Source organism: Bos mutus, chromosome 11 (assembly GCF_027580195.1).
Source record: "Bos mutus isolate GX-2022 chromosome 11, NWIPB_WYAK_1.1, whole genome shotgun sequence".
NCBI classification, from domain to species: Eukaryota; Metazoa; Chordata; class Mammalia; order Artiodactyla; family Bovidae; genus Bos; species Bos mutus.
Window position 1 is genome coordinate 90,355,991 of NC_091627.1, and position 18,172 is coordinate 90,374,162.

Consider the following 18,172-nt stretch of genomic DNA (forward strand, 5'->3'; position numbering starts at 1 on the left):
AAATTACTGTTAAGGGTGGGAAGCATTTATCCATCAGACACGAAAACGTTTAAGAATTGCAAAATTAAATCTACTAGTACCAGTGTGAATGCCAATTTATAGTTAAATATAATTTTCCAAATACATCATCACTTTGAATACAATTTTTCTCATGTTTTTCAATAATTTCTAAGCACATACCCAACCAGTACATGCCAAGAAACAACCAACTGTGAACCGTGTCACATTCTGCCAAGTCAATAATAGTACAACAAAAAATGTGTTTACTTTTAAAACTGCGTGGATTTAAAGATATATTAGTCTACTTGAGATTGATATGGAATGAAGACCTCCTTTTACCTCCCTCCCCGCTTTAAAAGAAGATGCTTAGTGTCTGGGAAGGGCTTAAGAAGTCAAGAATGCAAAGGGAGGCAATGAAACAATTTTCTTAATCCGTGTCAAGGGAAAGTCGACCCCTCCGTAACGCTGAAATACAACTACTGCAGCCACAAGGAAATCCAGTCTTCTTCCATTCTCTCGGCACTTGGCCCGTCTACCCCTAAGCTAAGGAACTCTCTCGGAGCGCACGATGACCCACAGCTAAAGCTACAAAATGCCAGCTGGCTGCAGACATCCACTCTGGTGACTCTTTGAGACCCAGAGACTCATTCTCAGCCAGCACTCACCCAAATTTTGGGACCCCCACCCCCGACGATCCTCCCCCACCTGCCTCGCCCCATGACTCGCACATGCGTACACCAATTAGAAAAAGTTAGCGTGCTCCCCGCCTCGCCTAAGTCCCCACGCCCAGCTGCCACGCAGCCAGACTTCCTGCCCTTCTTGGGGCCGCTGGCTTCACTATTCAGCAATACGCATGTGCAAAAGGTGTCGCCTGGCCATCCTTTAGCCTGCCGGGGCAGGGCGACAGGCGGAACCAAGTTTCTTGCGCACGCTCCAGGCATGCGCAGTGCAGCGGCTGAGGCGCCAGCTGTTGACTTGGAAGTTCCGGAGAAGCAGCGCATGCGCGAGTGTACGCGTTGCCGGCGAAGAGGGGAGCCTGACGACTCGGAAATTTGAATACCACAGTAGCATGGAGTGTGACCTCATGGAGACTGACATCTTGGAGTCGTTGGAAGATCTCGGGTAAGACTGCCAGTGCACCGGTCTCCCAAACCCCACATTACAGACCTCCCAGGAACTCCTTCTCCGCCTCAGTCAGAGACACCTGCCTCTCCGCGCCGCATCCCGTGGCTCCTGGCTGTCGCCTCCTTGTAGCTCCGGGACCCCAATGCTACGTCCACTGCCTGCCCTGTCGGGTCGGGGTCCTCCAGCTACGACGCCCCTAGGCCTGCCCTGTGCGCCCTGCAGCCGAGTTACCCGCAGCGTTTGTCAGTCATGCGTGTCATTGTCTGGGTTCTGGCTCTCGCCACCACCCTCCCTGAGCTCCTTTCCTTGCTCCCTATCCTCCTGCCCTACCCCCTCACTCTGGAGGTTGCCAAAGTTGATCTTCTGTTTTCCTATTTGTCCTCCAAACTTTCTGCTCCTGTTTTGAGCCCCTAGTCCTACACCACCCCAGTTCTCTCAAAAAAAAAAAAAATCTCCTTTGCCCAGTCATGTCTGCATGCACCCAGGCTTCCCTCAGCCACAAGTCTGTGCGCTGTGTCCGTTCCTCCTGCCAGCTCACTTGTGCACTTAACCTGTCGCCACCTTCTTGGGAATCATGGGGAGTTTCCCTTGATTCTGACCCTGCTTCATTGAGCCCCATTAGCCCTTTCCCTTCGGGGCATCTTCACCCACCAAGTCTCTGTATTTGTTGTGCATTTTGTCTCTCCCCATGACGGTTACCGAACCGTAATTCATTAGTATCTAGAAGCTGGAAATAGGGCTTCTTATCTCACTGGGTCACCCAGTTCAGGGTGCTCAATTAAAACTTGAGAACTTAGAATTTCTTGGGCTAAATGTGGTTCCAGAAACAAACTGTATGATTAAATATTTGCTTAAAGATATGGTATCCCCCCCAAAAAAAAGGAAAGAAAGAAAAGAAAAACAGATTTAGGTAACTATATTTATAAAGTAACGTTACCAAAACCTTCCCCTAGGTTTTACCTTGCTGTGGAAAACCTTTCTTATTTAGGAATGGATACCATGAGGTTTTCCAGCATCTGCCTGTTTAAGTAACTTGTCCTGGCACGGATTTTTAGGAAAGGAAATGGTAGTGCTTATCATCTTTTTTTTTTGTCGACGTGAATTGTCATTGTACTTTTCCCCGGAACTTGCTCTGAATTTTCATGAATATTCTAGGCTTTAGGTGGCTTATTTCTTTGATGAGAGCCTATGGAAAAGTCACACTCGGTGAAATGGTGTCTTTTTGGTGGATCTCTCAAACTTTAAACTGCTAGATGTAAGACATGAAACCATTCAGTAAACATTTTTGAGGAACACTTCTGTTGACAGTGTTGGTCTGAGCACTTAAGGGTAGAGAGTGAGGTAGAAGAGAAGTTCACACTGTGAAAATAACGCTGTGGAGAGAACTGAGGAGAACCAGAAAAAGGAGAGGAAGTGGGGAAGGAAAACTGGAAAAGCAAACAAAGTCCTAAGCTTCCTGGAAGAACACTTAAGGAGGAGAGAGGATGGAGGTGAACCTTATTTAAATATAGTCACTCTGCATGGATAGAGGTCCCTTAACAATTAAGCGATGCCTCTTCTTCCCATTATTGTTCTTTTATTCTCTGTTAACTATGTTTTTCTTCTCTTGGGTAGTATAAAAGTCATTGTCACTATAATAACTCTAGTTAAATAAATCATGGAGATGGGTTGTAATGTAAACCGTGGGATACTCTGAAAATTTGACTATAAATTTTAACATATAACTGCCTAGTTTGGCGGCATTCAGCCATTAAAATTTAGCCTCAATTAAATGACATGTACTTTTCAAGGATTTGCTGTGAAAGATTGAGGGCAGGGGAAGTAAGTGATGGAGGATGAGATGGTTGGATGGCATCCATGGACATGAGTTTGAGCAAACACTGGGAGATAGTGAAGGACAGGGAAGCCTGGTGTGCTGTACTCCATGGGTCACAAAAAGTTGGACATGACTGAGTGAGTGAAAAACAACAACAATTAGAAATAAATGACAATCATTTATTTTTAGCCTGGTACACAGTAGGAATTCAGTAATTACTTGCAGGGAAAAATTAATAAAGTTTAAATGTGTAACAGGAAGAGAAGTTTCTAGGCCCAGTTTTTTTTATTTCACTGTCTATTAATAATTTGATTTTAAATCTAGATGCCAAACTGTACTATATATAACCTCATTTTTTTGTGTAAGGTTTCTTTTGTCCCATTAAATATGTAAGCATATAGTTATATTTTAAAAAGAACTGAATGTTATTTCTCTGGCATTTCTGTACCTCTAAATATCGAATTACCTTGAACATATTTAATAAGTATTTATCAATATTACATTTAAAAGATAAAATAACCTTCTAAAAATGTATATTTTAAAATGACTTTGAGAATGACAAAATACTTAATTCTAGCTATTTTCTAGATTGAGGTTCGTTGTTACTATTGTCTTTTATGAATATTTAAACATTTAATAATTTTTTAAAATTATATTTGAATCCCTTACAAAGGATTGGGATTCATTTGCACCAGTTCACCCAAACATCAACTTGCCAGCAATTATTAAATTAATCTTGGCATTTCTCTGCTACTAGTACGTCTTACTAATTTTAACTATCATTAAATATAGAAGGAGATAATAATTGGCAAGTTTTTGCTTTTAAAGACAGTCATTAAAACCTCTAATTAATTTCTGGAATATCTTCTAGAAAAGATAAGCTAAGTTTAATTTCTCAAATAGTAAACTATAGCATGCACGTGTGCCTGTTCAATTGCTTCAATCGTGTCGGATTCTTTGCAGCCTTATGGACTTTAGCCCACCAGGCCCCTCTGTCCGTGGGTTTCTCCAGGCAAGAATAGTGGAGTAGCTTGCCATGCCCTTCTCCAGGGGATCTTTCCAACCCAGGGATCAAACCCGTGTCTTCTGCACTGCAAGTGGATTCTTTACCACTGAGCACCAGGGAAGCCCAAACTATAGTATAATTTATCACTTATAATCTAGTTTTAATGCTAATTCAATTAAAGTGAGAAAGCAAACTTTTGTACAGTGAGTAAATGTACAGAGGTTGACATAATTTACTAGTATATGTGAGTCTATTCAGTATTCACATATTTTGAAGGGATTAGCTTGTTTTTTTAATGGTTTATTTATATATGCAAGTTTAGAGATTGGTCATTGTAGCTTTATTAAATCATTGCTTAATTAAATAAAATGTGAATATATTACATTTGTAACATATTAGATGTGGTTTTTGTTCTTCTGAAGTGTAATTTCTTACTCACCAGTTACAAGGGTCCATTGTTAGAAGATGGAGCTCTGTCTCAGGCCGTCACTGCTGGAGCCAGTTCCCCTGAGTTTACCAAACTCTGTGCTTGGTTGGTGTCTGAATTAAGAGTGCTCTGTAAACTAGAGGAAAATGTGCAAGCAACTAACAGTAAGTAAACATTTCAGTTTTAGGTGCAAATATAAAAATGAAGTTTGTATTTTGAGTGAACATTATCAGTATTACAGCTGAAATTTCAAATTCTTTATAAATGTAAAAAAAAAAATTCATAAGGAAACAGAATGCTTTTTTCCCCCCTCCATTGTTTTTATAGATAAGGTGATTCTGAGTTGAAAACCAGAATGTAGTCATACAGCTGTTTGTGGAAATTGAAAAGACCCTTTTACTGAGATACAAAAAAAATGGAGACAGAGTATATAAGAACTTTTCATTCTTTGTAAAAATTATAAGATCTTAAATTGGTGGCCAAAACTAGAAATTGGGGTATTTTTCTCTGAGGACTACCAAATTCCAGAAGTATATATAACATGTAAATACATTATAATTCTGTTATACATGAGGAGAAAAAAACACTTTATTAAGGAACTTTCTGTGTCATAGGAATGTATCAGTAGGTGCATCACAATCAGATCCATCATCATCAGATTTATGGTGTGGAGAGCTGTTTGATATTTGCCAATTTTGTTACTGCTTTAGCACTAATTTTGATGCTGTGAAAGAATCAAAAGCTTGGGACCTGACCCTCCACAACCTGGTTCCCTCCTATCATAGGTAAACCCATAATAGGAAACAAAGAAAAATGCTCACTTGCTACTCCACCCTTGTGGAAAACTATACACATAATCCCCTCCTACAGAATCCCATTTCGAAGAGCTTTACTCTTATGTATTTAGTATATTTAACGTGTATAGTTAGTTGCATTCAACTGTAATTGTTAAGGAGAGTGTAGTGTAAAAGTAGTAGCAACAGCTTACACTTACTGAGCACTAGCCATATTCTAAGCACTTTACAAGTGTTAACTCTTTTAAGCCCCAGGGCAACCCTACCAGGCTGCTTTTATTCCTCCTGTTATAGATCAAACAAGGAAGCACAAAGGTTAAGTCCCTTGCCTGAGGTCACACAACCAGTAAGGGATGCAGGCAGGCTGCAGCCCCCAGCAGTCAGGTTTGGGAGCCAGTGTTCTTTACATTGCCTGTTTCCCTGACATTTCAGAGACTGGGTGCCTTTGAAAACACTTAATACTAGATGGTAACTGTTTATAACCAGGAGCCCTGTTCAGATGAAAACATACAGAAGTCAATACAAAACAGGTAAATTATAGTGTTTTAGTTGAAGTTGAGAGGGAGTGCTTTGAGATCTCTCTTCTCCAGCTGCCTCTAACAGAGTTCTTTGAAACTCTAGAATTCACAGAACACAGCTTGCAAAACACTGGTAGTGCATTCTTCCCATTTTATAGGTAAGAAAATGGAGTCAAATCAAGTGACTCTCTCAAAGTGTATATAGTTAAATTTTACCCCTTTGCAATACTGGATAGAGTACTATCAAAACAGTAAGGAAGAAGAGCATTGCTTTTTCTTGGTTCACCAAGTAAATGCTATATCTGACATGTTATGAGAATACAGAAATCCAATTCATGTTCACCGTCTTCAAATGGGAATTTTAGACACAACGGAAACAAATGGAGATTGGAACAGTAGTTAAATGGTTCACTTTGTGGTTCACAGGGAAAGAAACTCGGTGAGTGCAGCAGGCTTTGGGGAAGGTTTCATCAAGGAGCAAGACCGTTGGATTTTGATGGATATGTGGGATTTAATTGAGGAGGAGAGGATAGAGGGCCTATCAATCACAGGGAGTCACTTAAGTTAGGACATGTAGGTAGAAATGAGACTGACCATTTCCAGGATGGTGAGGAGACCAGCCTGGCACAGCTAGAAGGAAAATTTCTGGAGGTTGTAGTTAACTACTATATACAAGTAATAGGAATTACTCCTACCAATATACCAGAAAGGGCAAGCAGAGAGGCTATGAAGAATCTTTAAAGGCAAACAGAAAAAATTAGATTGGATGAGGTGGAACTTAGGAATCCATTAAAGGTAGTAACCTGATGAAAACTGTTTAAGAAAGCAAATAGGCAGTTGTGTGAGAAAGGATGGATTAGAATAGAAAGGAACTTTTGTTAGGAAAATACTATTAAAATTTTCAATTTATAGATAATTACTATGCCAATGGGGAAAACAGTAATTTTTGTTAAATAAGATTATTTTCATTCTTAAAAGGCCCAAGTGAAGCTGAAGAATTCCAGCTTGAGGTGAGTGGGCTCCTAGGGGAGATGAACTGTCCATATCTTTCACTGACATCTGGGGATGTGACCAAGCGCCTTCTCATTCAGAAGAACTGCCTCCTTTTGCTCAGTAAGTTCATGGCTACTAGAATGTAGCTATTATTTTCTGTTTATGTTTTCCATGACTAATAAAACAGTTGAAAGAAAACTTTGTTTAAAATTTCTAACCAAGAAGCTAATGGTGGGTTCATGCACTGGTAGCAGTGTCCTTTTGTAATCGCTACTCTTACAGTTTAAGTGCAGTGTGGTGCTCAGCCTGCTGTTCTTCACCTAACATGACCAAAAGTAGTGCTAGAGGGTTATCCAGGTGTGGCATCATCCAAACATCAGTGTTCTAGACCAGAAGCACACTAAAATCAACTAGGAAGATACTATGGAAATAATGAAGATTTTTTTTTTTTTTAATTTGTGGACAGTAACCATTCTAGGCACAGTAAATGGAAAATGTAATTATTTAAAGTATTTTGTGTTGTTATTTCTTTGTGGCTGGGTAATTATTTGTGGATTTTGATTTTGTTTGTAAAGATGTCAAATTACAATGTAAGCATTTCTAGAATACTATTTGGATTGTTCCTGTACTTACTGATCAGTTGGGAAGTAAATTTTTATGAAAAGTTATTTCCTTCTATGTTATTTTTTTTAATATACTAACTACTATTTTTCTTTTCACCCTGAGAAACAGTAAGTAGACTCACAAAGTTTATTGCCTTATGTAAACTCTCCAATAAATAACCACCAGTCATCTTAAACTCAGAATTTTTGTAGCATTCTGAGACACATTTAGATTAAGCTTTGGTTAAGTGAATATTATAGTTCTTATTATGACAAACACAGTTCAGAGCATCTTTCAAATGTTTGTCTTTACAACTTAACTTTGGCTTCTGAAAAATGATTCAACTCCAATTTTGAATGTTTAGTTTTTTAAAAAGCGTATGTTCATAGCCATTATATTTAGGAACTAAGGTATTCTAAAATCACTTTAACGTCCCCTTTGTCAAATGATTGTTACTAGGTGGGTATAGGGGTGGTGGATGGGTGCATATTGTTAGATATTGCTTCAGATACTGATATTGCTGGCATGTAGTTCTTATACATGCATTCATTATCCTTCAAATTGTATAATTTCAATAACTGGCTCAGCCACAGTATACTCACTGAATCTTCCTTTGTAGCACTGCTTATCCTTACCAATACCTGATATTTGGCACTTAGAATATGTTATCTTACATAGGAAGACAACAGCTGTGTGGAAAGCTCAGTAAGGACCCTGAATTAGCTAATTCTTCCAGAGAGCTCAGAGTTCGGTCTTTCTGTTCCTGATACTTATAAAAAACCACTTGGAATATAAATGTTTTATAAAAATGCCTTTAACTCTTTCCTGTTTCTTAAGCAGACTGTTCTGAACATTATTATTTTGGACTCAGGGTCATCATTATATTTTAATGTGCTGTTACCTCAAAAGCTCTTCAAGAATATACAACTGTTTGCTCCTCAACTAAATGACTAAATCAACTAAAGCTTACTCTGCTTTTGGAATTCTTCATACATACATACACACTGCTCCCTTCCTTCTCTTTATCTTTGCTTCTGCTCTTTCCTCTTTCTGAATATTCCCCGGTTTGTATCCTCTCTCATGCTAGTACGCATTTATGTACATGTACTCATTCTCTTTTCAGTCTGTATAAATATTTCTCATCTTTCCAAGTATCAGTTGTCACATCTCAGTGCTATAATTTTACTTGCTTCTTGCAGCACCCTACCTTATTGAATGAATCTTTTAATACATTGTGTCCTAAACCTCGTTAGAATTATTAGTAAAACAGAATAGTGTATTCTCTAATAGTCTATAGTGGCTGAAAAACTCTCATGTGTCAGGTTAAGAACTGTTGTGGCTGTTCATTGGCCTTTGTGGTTGTCAGGATATTAATATTTCCCTTAGGTATAATAAGTCTGGTATCTTTGTATGCATATATTCTTTATTTCTAATTAGATTGTCAGTAGAGATAATCTTTTTTTGTTGTGTTTTATATCTTTCGTGCCTTTTCTGATATTATGAACCCACCAGTTACAGTTAATGCTTTTTGATGATAATTGTGTTGGTAAACTAATTTTGTGAATGCCTGAGCTATGTTGTCCCAAATTTAGAGACCAATTTATTAAATAATATATATGATTTTCTAGAGCAAGGGTTGGCAAACTTTTTCTTAAAGGGCCACATAGTATATATTTTCTGCTTTGTGGGCCATAAGGTCTCTGGCAACTACTTAACTCCACTGTTGCAGCATGTAAGTGGCCATAGATGACATGTAAATGAATTTTAGAGTGTGGCAACGTTGCAGTAAAACCTTATTTACAAAAACAGTTGATTATTTTCATGGCAGTGGGGTTTTACTGTTTTGATCTTTTAACTCATGCAGTTTGCTATACAGAACATGTTAAGATTCTATCAAACCCATTTAGGATGACCTTTCCAGAAACTTAGTTGTTTATTCTAGAATAGGATTTGGCAGCTTTTCAGAAATGGTCTGCTAAAATTATGACCCCTGTACTTCTCACATTACACCTTGGGTGTAGGAAATGAGATATTCAAGCTGATCATTCTTTTATACTTACTGTAGGGCTTAAGAGCCCAGAAAATGTCTTTTTCCAGCTCTCTTCCTAATATTGTCAGAAGGTTCTCACTTTGTCACATAACCTGAAATCCTACGATCCAAATGATTATTAAACATAAGGAATAAGATTGAATATTTTTACCTTCAACTGATTTACCTGAAGCAGATTGCAGCCCTCATTATACCTGGCTGAAGTCAACAAACAAGGAAATGATACTGATATGAAAGGACTCCGCCCAGAAATGATTAGAAAGTTTGGGGTTTTTTCTTTTCCCCCAGGGGAGGGGGTGAGAATGAGGAATGTAGGAGGAAAGGGAATGTTAAGAAGAATATAGATGAAAGAAGGTATTGTGTGACCTCCAGAAGGTTACATTAGGCTACTGGAGACCATGCATAAAAAAGGTGTTTGTAAATTTAGTACCTTCCCCCTTCTCTTGTAAGTGAAGCTTTGACTACTTAAAAATACTCTTTCACTCCAGTCTTAAACAGACTACTTGAGTGTTGGAAGGTAAGAGGGCAAGATAGTTATATCACTGGTGTGTATCAGTTGTGAGAAGTAAAATATAGATATATGTATATATATAACTTTTTTAACTTGCTGAAAATTAGCCACCTGCCATCTTTGCCAATTTGTTAACAGATGCCAACCCATGTTCTGGAGGTTCCTTAATAGTGAAATACAAGAATCAGATTTTAAGATGTGATCTACCTTGATCTTTCGGTTTCCAAAAAGAATTGTTTGCTTTTAAATCAGGCTTTAAACATATATTGGTTAAATACTGAATTACAGAACCAGTTTATATGTTACATAATTTTCAGGTAAAAAATGGTTTTTCTTTCTTGTTTTTATCCATTCTTGCAGCTTTATTACATATCATTAGGTCTATAGAGTTGTGACTCCAGACTTATGACTATTAATTGTAGCTGTATCTCATTTTGAAATCTTATTTTGTTTACTTCAGCATACCTCATCTCAGAACTAGAAGCTGCCAGAATGCTCTGTGTGAATACTCTTCCAAAAAAAGCTCAAGAAGGAGGCGGTAGTGAGGTCTTTCAAGAGTTGAAAGGCATATGTATTGCTCTAGGAATGTCCAAACCTCCAGCCAATATAACTATGTTCCAATTCTTCAGCGGGATTGAAAAAAAAGTAAGACCTTTAGTACCAGATTGTAGTGTATTAAAGGCATAGTCCTACAGTTGTTTGAAATGAAGCAAGTTAATTTCTCTTAATGGGAACCTAATGTACATATTTTTAAGTGATTGTTACTAAATGAGTTTTGCATTTTAAATCCTAGATACCGTCAAGAAAAATTGGTATTTTACTATTTTTTTAAACATATTAGCATGTTTCTTTTTCAAAAAGGAACCTTTGCACCTTGATTTATAAACTGAAATAAACTAGAAATAATGTAAAGAAAATTAGGACTTAAGTCCATTTAAAACTTATTTTATCATTGAACTTCGATACAATTAATTTTAAGGTCTTTATCATTAAATTTTACCACCATTCTCCCCATTGACTGGACAGAAAACAATGTAAATGTTTTGGGATTTTAATCCAGTCACTTTAAGTCTTACATGTTTCATTTGACAAATTAGTTATGTTAACTGCTAATATAATCTAGTACATGAAAATAAGTCAGAATTGTTTTTATACCACATATTTTCAACAGTTAAGAGTCTTTATATAATTGATTAGGAACAAGCAATTTCAATTAAAAAATTAATGAACAGAAGAGAATGATAATTATTATAGCAGAGTTATTCTCTATATGCATATCTGCTGGACTCTTAAGAATTGGTGTATTTGCCTTGTGGGGTAAATGGACACCATGATGCACAAATTTGGCTGAACTCTACGGGGGAGCAGCAGTGTATCCATAGTCCATATTTTTCTGTGTGTTCATTCATTCATTCAGCAAATTCATATTGAGTGCCCACTGTTGTCAGGCACTGTTCCAGGTGCAGTGAAGGACTCATACTTTCATAGACACCTGAGGAGTGGGTCAAGTGAGTGTCTTTATCGTGTGGGTCTTGTACATTTCAAAACATCCTCCACCTTTGCCTCTGTCAGGAATCTTCTTTTGATGGCAGGATATGATGGGAGTTGGGAAGATGAGGAGGATGTGTTTTACTTTTAGATTTGTTTATTCATTCATTTATGTTTTTGTGTCAGTTAAAGGAAACATTAGCAAAAGTTCCACCTAATCATGTGGGAAAGCCTTTATTGAAGAAGCCAATGGGACCGGCCCACTGGGTGAGTAGTGAGCATCCTGAGTAAACTTTGTAAGGAGCCATCTACCTATCTCAGGATATTTATGTTTGTGCTTTGAAGTTATATTCTCTAATATGGTGGACATCCTTAGAATCATTTTTGTAAGTCTTAAGATTTATCCAAAATAATTTTATGTAACGTTAGAAGTACTTCTTTCATAATTTGTAAAAAATTTCACACAGCTGATTAAATTGAAGTTCAGTATGATGCATGTTTCTAATTGCCAAATGGGTTGCCTTCAAGCCAGAAGCTTCACTGGGCTGAGCTCCACACAGTGTGTTATAGGAAAACTAAATGAGAATTTTGTACTTACATATTCTTTGTTCTATTTTGAGATGACATTATTATGCCTGTCATTTCATTAGTTTATTATAACTTATTATTCTGTTTAGTATATAACCTAAATCGTTTTGTGCTGATGCTGGGCATTCAGTTGTGAATGAAGCAGTTTCTCCCCTTTTGGAATAGGGGGTCAAGCAGATTTAAATTCTAACTGGTCTTTTTAATTTTGTTTCAGGAAAAGATAGAAGCAATTAACCAAGCTGTGGCCAATGAATATGAAGTTCGGAGAAAGCTGCTAATAAAACGTTTGGACGTCACCGTCCAGTCTTTTGGCTGGTCTGACAGAGCTAAGGTACACATTAAATCACTGAAAAGAGCAGAGTATTTCTGGACATGATCTTTAAACATACTTAACACAGCTTAGAGAAGGCAATGGCACCCCACTCCAGTACTCTTGCCTGGAAAATCCTATGGACAGAGGAGCCTGGTAGGCTGCAGTCCATAGGGTCGCTATGAGTCGAACACGACTGAGCGACTTCACTTTCATGCATTGGAGAAGGAAATGGCAACCCACTCCAGTGTTCTTGCCTGGAGAATCCCATGGACAGAGGAGCCTGGTGGGCTGCTGTCTATGGGGTCGCACAGAGTCGGACACGACTGAAGTGACTTAGCAGCAGCAGCAACACAGCTTAGACATAGTGCAGACTGTAAGAGAAATACGTAGGAGATACACGTAGGGGTTTTTCTTTAGGGAATTACTGAGGAGCCATTCAGCAATAGTGAAAACATTTATTTTTCAATTTTTTAATATTTTTCAGCAAAGCTATATGTTGTAAACCCTACTGGAAGTATCCATTTATAAGAGAAAAGTAGAGTAGCTAAAAATTACTAAAAATAATAAAATTTTAAATTACTTGTTTATTGTACTTTAAGCTAACAGTTTAACTTGCTAATTAAATAAATTAATTAAATTTAAAATACTGATTTTGGAAGACCAGATATTGTGACCCATTTATAGAGAATTGGAGAATCCAGTAAAACTTCATTTTCTTACAGCTTAAATAAGATAATCCAGGTAAAGGTCTTGGTCATTCCAACCGATATTTATTAAATTATCTAGTATTTTATCAGTAAGTGGTAATTAATTGGCACAATTGGTTAATCTGACCTTCTTAGAACCCTGAAATAGAACTAATTCTTGAATTTATGTGGAGATTGATCCAAAATGTTAGAAGTTCCCTTAATGGTGGATTCATTTTTAAAAGTAGATTTTTTCTGAACTTTAATTGACTGAGAAAAGGTTTTTATTTAGTTCTCCCATTATCTTCCTAATACAATAAATGTTAGTTTCACCTAAAATCTTTAAACCATAGTATAGTCCTATTTAGCTGCTAAATTGACGGGGTAGATATTTACTGAATTACAATATCTTAGTGTTGGAAAAGGGTCTTAGAGATCAGTCTTAACTCCCCTCATTTTGCAACTAAAAACAAGTGGAGACCCAAGTGAATGGAAGGTTTTGCCTGAGATCTCACAGTGAGTCAGTAGTAACACAGGGAATAAATTGTTCTTTTTGGGGCCTGTTGTTGAGGAGATAGCAGTCCTTTCTTAAAATATCTTTGATGATAACAATCATTTCACTCTTGGCATAATACTGTACTTCAACAACAAAAACCTGCAACTTTGAGCTAGAAAAGCATGCAGTGATTGATGGATGTGCATGGACCCAAGGTATTAACACTGCAGCTCTGGGCTTAACACTGCCATTAGCGGACTCTACTTCTGGGGTTCTGATGCAGGATGTCTGAGCTTCTGTTTACTCTTTGAACTTTTGTTTCATGTAATGAAATTTGTGTATTTATATCTCACTTTGAAATACATTATAAAATCAGTTTTATTTGAAGCTTATATGAAACTATTTTCTCAAACTTGTTTCTATTCACCTAAAGATTGATTGAGCCCTTACTGTAGGTACAATAGTGACCACAAGGAAATGAAACATAAGACATTCAGGAAACGTTTCCCAGACAAGCTAATCTCTTTAGCCTTTTAATTATTAAAGAAAATTTAAAAAAAGAAAGTCCTTTGTCATCCCACTGTCTTTACCACGATAGCTGTTTCATTTTAGCATTATCTTCTTTACATATATAATCATAGTAAGCATCTTTTTTTACACCTTTTCACATAATATAATTTAAACTTTTACCATCAATGTTTGAGTACCTGCACATCACTAACAGACTGAGCAATTACGTTTTGTTCTTGTGCTATTTTCCTGTGTATTGTAGCTGTAGCTGTTGCTCGCAAAATTTAATAGGTAAGAATTTGTTGTCGTTTCCCCGCATTTAGGTTACTTTAATTTGCATTTATTGATCTGTCTGGAAAACATGTTTTGTATTTATTGGAACTTTATTTTATCTTGTGTAAACTTGCTCTTTATATTCTTCGTTCATTGATCTTTTGTGATCTTATGTTACAAATACATTAAACGTACTTCTACTAAATGGTTATAAAGTAGACTCTCTTTTTCTTATTTATAATAGAAATGCCTTCATTTTATCTATTTAAATATAAGATACAGATAAAGTGAAGGCATTTGAGACCAATGGCATGGGAAACCTTTTTGTTCCACAGTCTTAAAGGGAAGCCCCTTTATCTCCATACCCCTTCTGTCCCCTTTATCATTCCTTGTTGTATCAGCAGGTCCGACAGCTATACTCTAAGATAGTTCATCACTAGATAGGAGCAGTGGTGAGTATGTAACTTTTTCTCTCATTTGGAGCCTAGTAAATACTATCATCAAACATTTCGAAAATCTTTAACTTGTTTAGTATCAGTTTCTGTGTCACGTTGAAAACCAACATTTGTCTTTGAACACTTTCTTTCAGAGTCAAACAGAAAAACTGGCGAAGGTTTACCAGCCAAAACGCTCAGTCTTATCTCCTAAAAGTACTATTTCTGTTGCCCACCTTTTGGCTGCAAGACAAGACTTGTCAAAGATCTTAAGGACGAGCAGTGGCTCTATAAGAGAAAAGACTGCCTGTGCCATCAATAAGGTGACAAGACTACCTTTTCTTTCTAACTCATTTATTTATGTTTTTAAAATAAAGTAATTTAAAATTTAAAATATCTTTCGTATCCCATAGGTGTTGATGGGCAGAGTTCCTGACAGAGGAGGTAGGCCCAATGAAATCGAACCTCCACCCCCAGAGATGCCACCGTGGCAGAAGAGGCAAGATGGCCCCCAGCAACCAGCAGGAGGACGAGGAGGCGGGAGAGGGGGCTATGAACATTCCTCATACGGAGGACGAGGAGGTCATGAACAGCAAACAGGAGGCAGAGGTGGACGCGGCGGCTACGACCACGGTGGCCGCGGGGGAGGAAGAGGAAATAAGCACCAAGGAGGCTGGACAGACGGAGGGAGCGGGGGAGGGGGCGGCTACCAAGATGGCGGTTATCGAGATTCGGGTTTCCAGCCCAGCGGCTATCACGGTGGCCACAGTGGTGGCTATCAGGGCGGTGGTTATGGTGGCTTCCAGACAACTACATACACAGGAAGTGGGTACCAGGGTGGTGGATATCAGCAGGACAATAGATACCAAGATGGTGGGCATCACGGCGATCGAGGTGGGGGTCGTGGAGGGAGAGGGGGTCGTGGAGGCCGAGGCGGACGCGCTGGCCAAGGAGGAGGTTGGGGAGGAAGAGGGAGCCAGAATTATCATCAAGGGGGGCAATTTGAACAGCACTTCCAGCATGGAGGTTACCAGTATAATCATTCTGGATTTGGACAGGGAAGACATTATACTAGTTGAGGCTACATAGAACCTTACATTTTGCTAGAGCTCAAGTAATAGAAACTTAGTTTCAGAATCCTGAATTCAGCATTGATTTTGAATTAATGTGAGACCACCGGTGACAGGCAGATTCCTGCTTGGCATAAGCATTTGTAGGTCTTCATACAATACTGTTCCTTTGGTTTTTTTTTAATGGACTTACATAATGCCGTTTATTTGAGAAACACATACAATATCTCTCCTTTGTATGAAGAATTTCTTAAAAGGTAATTAAAACTGCCTTTAACTGACCAGTAGACTAATTCCACAGTCAGAACATGTGTATTTTTCTGAGGAAATTACTTGAACAAGTAGTTTTCATGTTTTCAATATGCAGTTTTGAAAAATGAGAATTCTTCTAGATTTTTTTAGATTTACAACTAGGAAACCTTCCTCATATTAACAATCCATTTATATGTGTTTTCCTTAAAGTATTCTAATGCCTATTTTCCAAGCACAGTTCTGCCCTGATTGGCTTTTTCTTCAGAGAGGTTATGCAACATTAGCTTCATGATAGAACTTTAAGGTCAGTTCCTATTAAATGAGCTCTTCTGCAGATAGCACATTAAGTAGCCTTATCCTTTTGACAGAATACTGTACCATATGCTCAACTCTGAAAACCTTGAACACGGCCAAAATCCATAAAGATTATAAAAGCAGACTAAGTTGTGAACCTATAGTACCTGTAGTCATTTAGTTAAGTTTAGCAATTCAAACTGACCTGCATCCATTCAAAACAAGTTCCTCTTTCAACTTTATTTTTACTTGAAATCTGCTAGAAGAAACAGCAAACTGAAATTTGTTTTATGCACGAGTTAATACCACTGGCTCAGCAGATACAAGTTGGTTTGCTTTGGGCAGGAGACTTTTTGTAATGAAAGAAATGCACTACCGAGTAAGAGGACAGACTTTTGCTTAGAGCAGGAGGCCCTTTATTATTGCTGCAGAAAACAAAAGCCTGGCTGAGTTGATGTTTGACACTCACCTTTACTGAAATCTACATGACGCTTCTTGCTGGGTTTTTGTACACGTAAATATTGTCAAGCTGTGAAAGAAAACGGCTGGAGGTGTGCTTTGTGTGAAAGGTGAGCAATAAAGTATCTGTATGTTCTCTCTTTGGTTTGAGTTTTATTTTAGACACTTTTTTTAAACTGATGAGTTTGAGCAAGCTCCAGGAGTTGGTGATGGACAGGAAGCATGGCATGCTGCAGTCGATGGAGTCGCGAAGAATTGGACACGACTGAGCAACTGAACTGAACTGATTCTGGACGCTTGCTTCAAGCTTATGAACTAAGGCCTTTGTTCCCCAAAGATTCTAAAGTGTTTCCTTGGAACATATAGTTTGTGGTAAAAGATAAAACCTTACCCTAAGTAAGTTGAAAAAGAGCCATTTCCGAGTTTTCCTTTTACTATCACTTTATAGCTAGATAACGTCACTACTCATCCCTGACCACTAGGTGTCGCTGTTGCTACACGGTCTGTCAGGCAAAGATCTTTAATGGCCCTGATGTTTTAGGGGCCTTTTTTGTTTGTTTCTCCATTCTTAGAGACATTTTGAATGAAGTGAATTCAAAATATATATTTATAAGAAGAAATAGTATTTCCTTTTCCTATTGGGCCTTTTAGAGTAAAGAACTCATAACTTACCATTAAAAATATTCTGTTTGCTGTTAAGCACATTCTTTTGATTGCCTAAACCATTTTAAAAAGCCTTGATCATTTTGTTAATTTTACCTGTTTATTAGATTTTTCAACTGGAATTTACCATTCTAAAGTGTTCAGATTTGAAGATAATTTAACATACTTTTATTTATCATTAAAGATTTTAAGTTGTATCTTGAAAGTTTTAAGTGTCTCTGCTTTATGCTGTTAAATATGTTTAGTATGTATAGGAATTACCTATTAGAAACAAAATTGTCAAGGTTTGTATCTTAAAGTAGTATCTTAGAATGTATTAACACATACCTTTGTGTTTGCTTTAATCTGTTTTCTAGCATCAGTCTCCACATTGTACTTAACATGTTTCATTCTTTCGACAAATAGAATTTTGATTTATTTTTATGGTTAATAGCTTACATTTCTTATGTCATTTTTATATGATTACTTTTCATGTATGAGCATAAAAGAAAACATGATATATTTCTTGACAATGCACTTATTCTGCTTCATATCAGAACTTTATTTTCACATTATAATCCCATAAAAGAATTGTCTTTTAGTTTCTTTTCTTTGACATATATTTTAGTGCTCTAGAAAGAGGATATTTCAAACCACTAGTCAGTTTTGTTATATTAAAGTTCTTAGGTTTATTTAGGGTGTTGATTTTACATACGTTCTTAACCTTTACTTGTAGAAAATAATGACTTACTGGTATAGGGAATGTAGGAATTTCTTGGAGAAACAATTTTTAGGAGGGAATTTTTGACGTGTGAAATCTTAAA

The 18,172-nt window shown here is 37.3% G+C and overlaps 1 protein-coding gene across 1 annotated transcript; it reads left to right on the forward strand.

The window, feature by feature from the left end:
• The first annotated feature begins 967 nt into the window (after window positions 1–967).
• Window positions 968–16,846, forward strand: FAM98A (family with sequence similarity 98 member A). Its single transcript, XM_005892996.3, has 8 exons — window positions 968–1,122; window positions 4,390–4,538; window positions 6,665–6,799; window positions 10,304–10,488; window positions 11,518–11,598; window positions 12,134–12,250; window positions 14,787–14,954; window positions 15,045–16,846. Exons 1-8 carry the CDS (start codon window positions 1,070–1,072, stop codon window positions 15,708–15,710), a joined length of 1,554 nt encoding a protein of 517 aa, XP_005893058.1. The 5' UTR covers window positions 968–1,069; the 3' UTR covers window positions 15,711–16,846.
• The last annotated feature ends 1,326 nt before the right edge of the window (window positions 16,847–18,172 follow it).

Bases quoted from the DNA above. Each gene is read 5' to 3' on its own strand.
- FAM98A (XM_005892996.3), top strand. From the start codon at position 1,070: ATGGAGTGTGACCTCATGGAGACTGACATCTTGGAGTCGTTGGAAGAT. The intron at 4,539-6,664 runs GTAAGTAAACAT...CATTCTTAAAAG, and splicing joins AAATGTGCAAGCAACTAACA to GCCCAAGTGAAGCTGAAGAA. The intron at 10,489-11,517 runs GTAAGACCTTTA...TTTTTGTGTCAG, and splicing joins TCAGCGGGATTGAAAAAAAA to TTAAAGGAAACATTAGCAAA.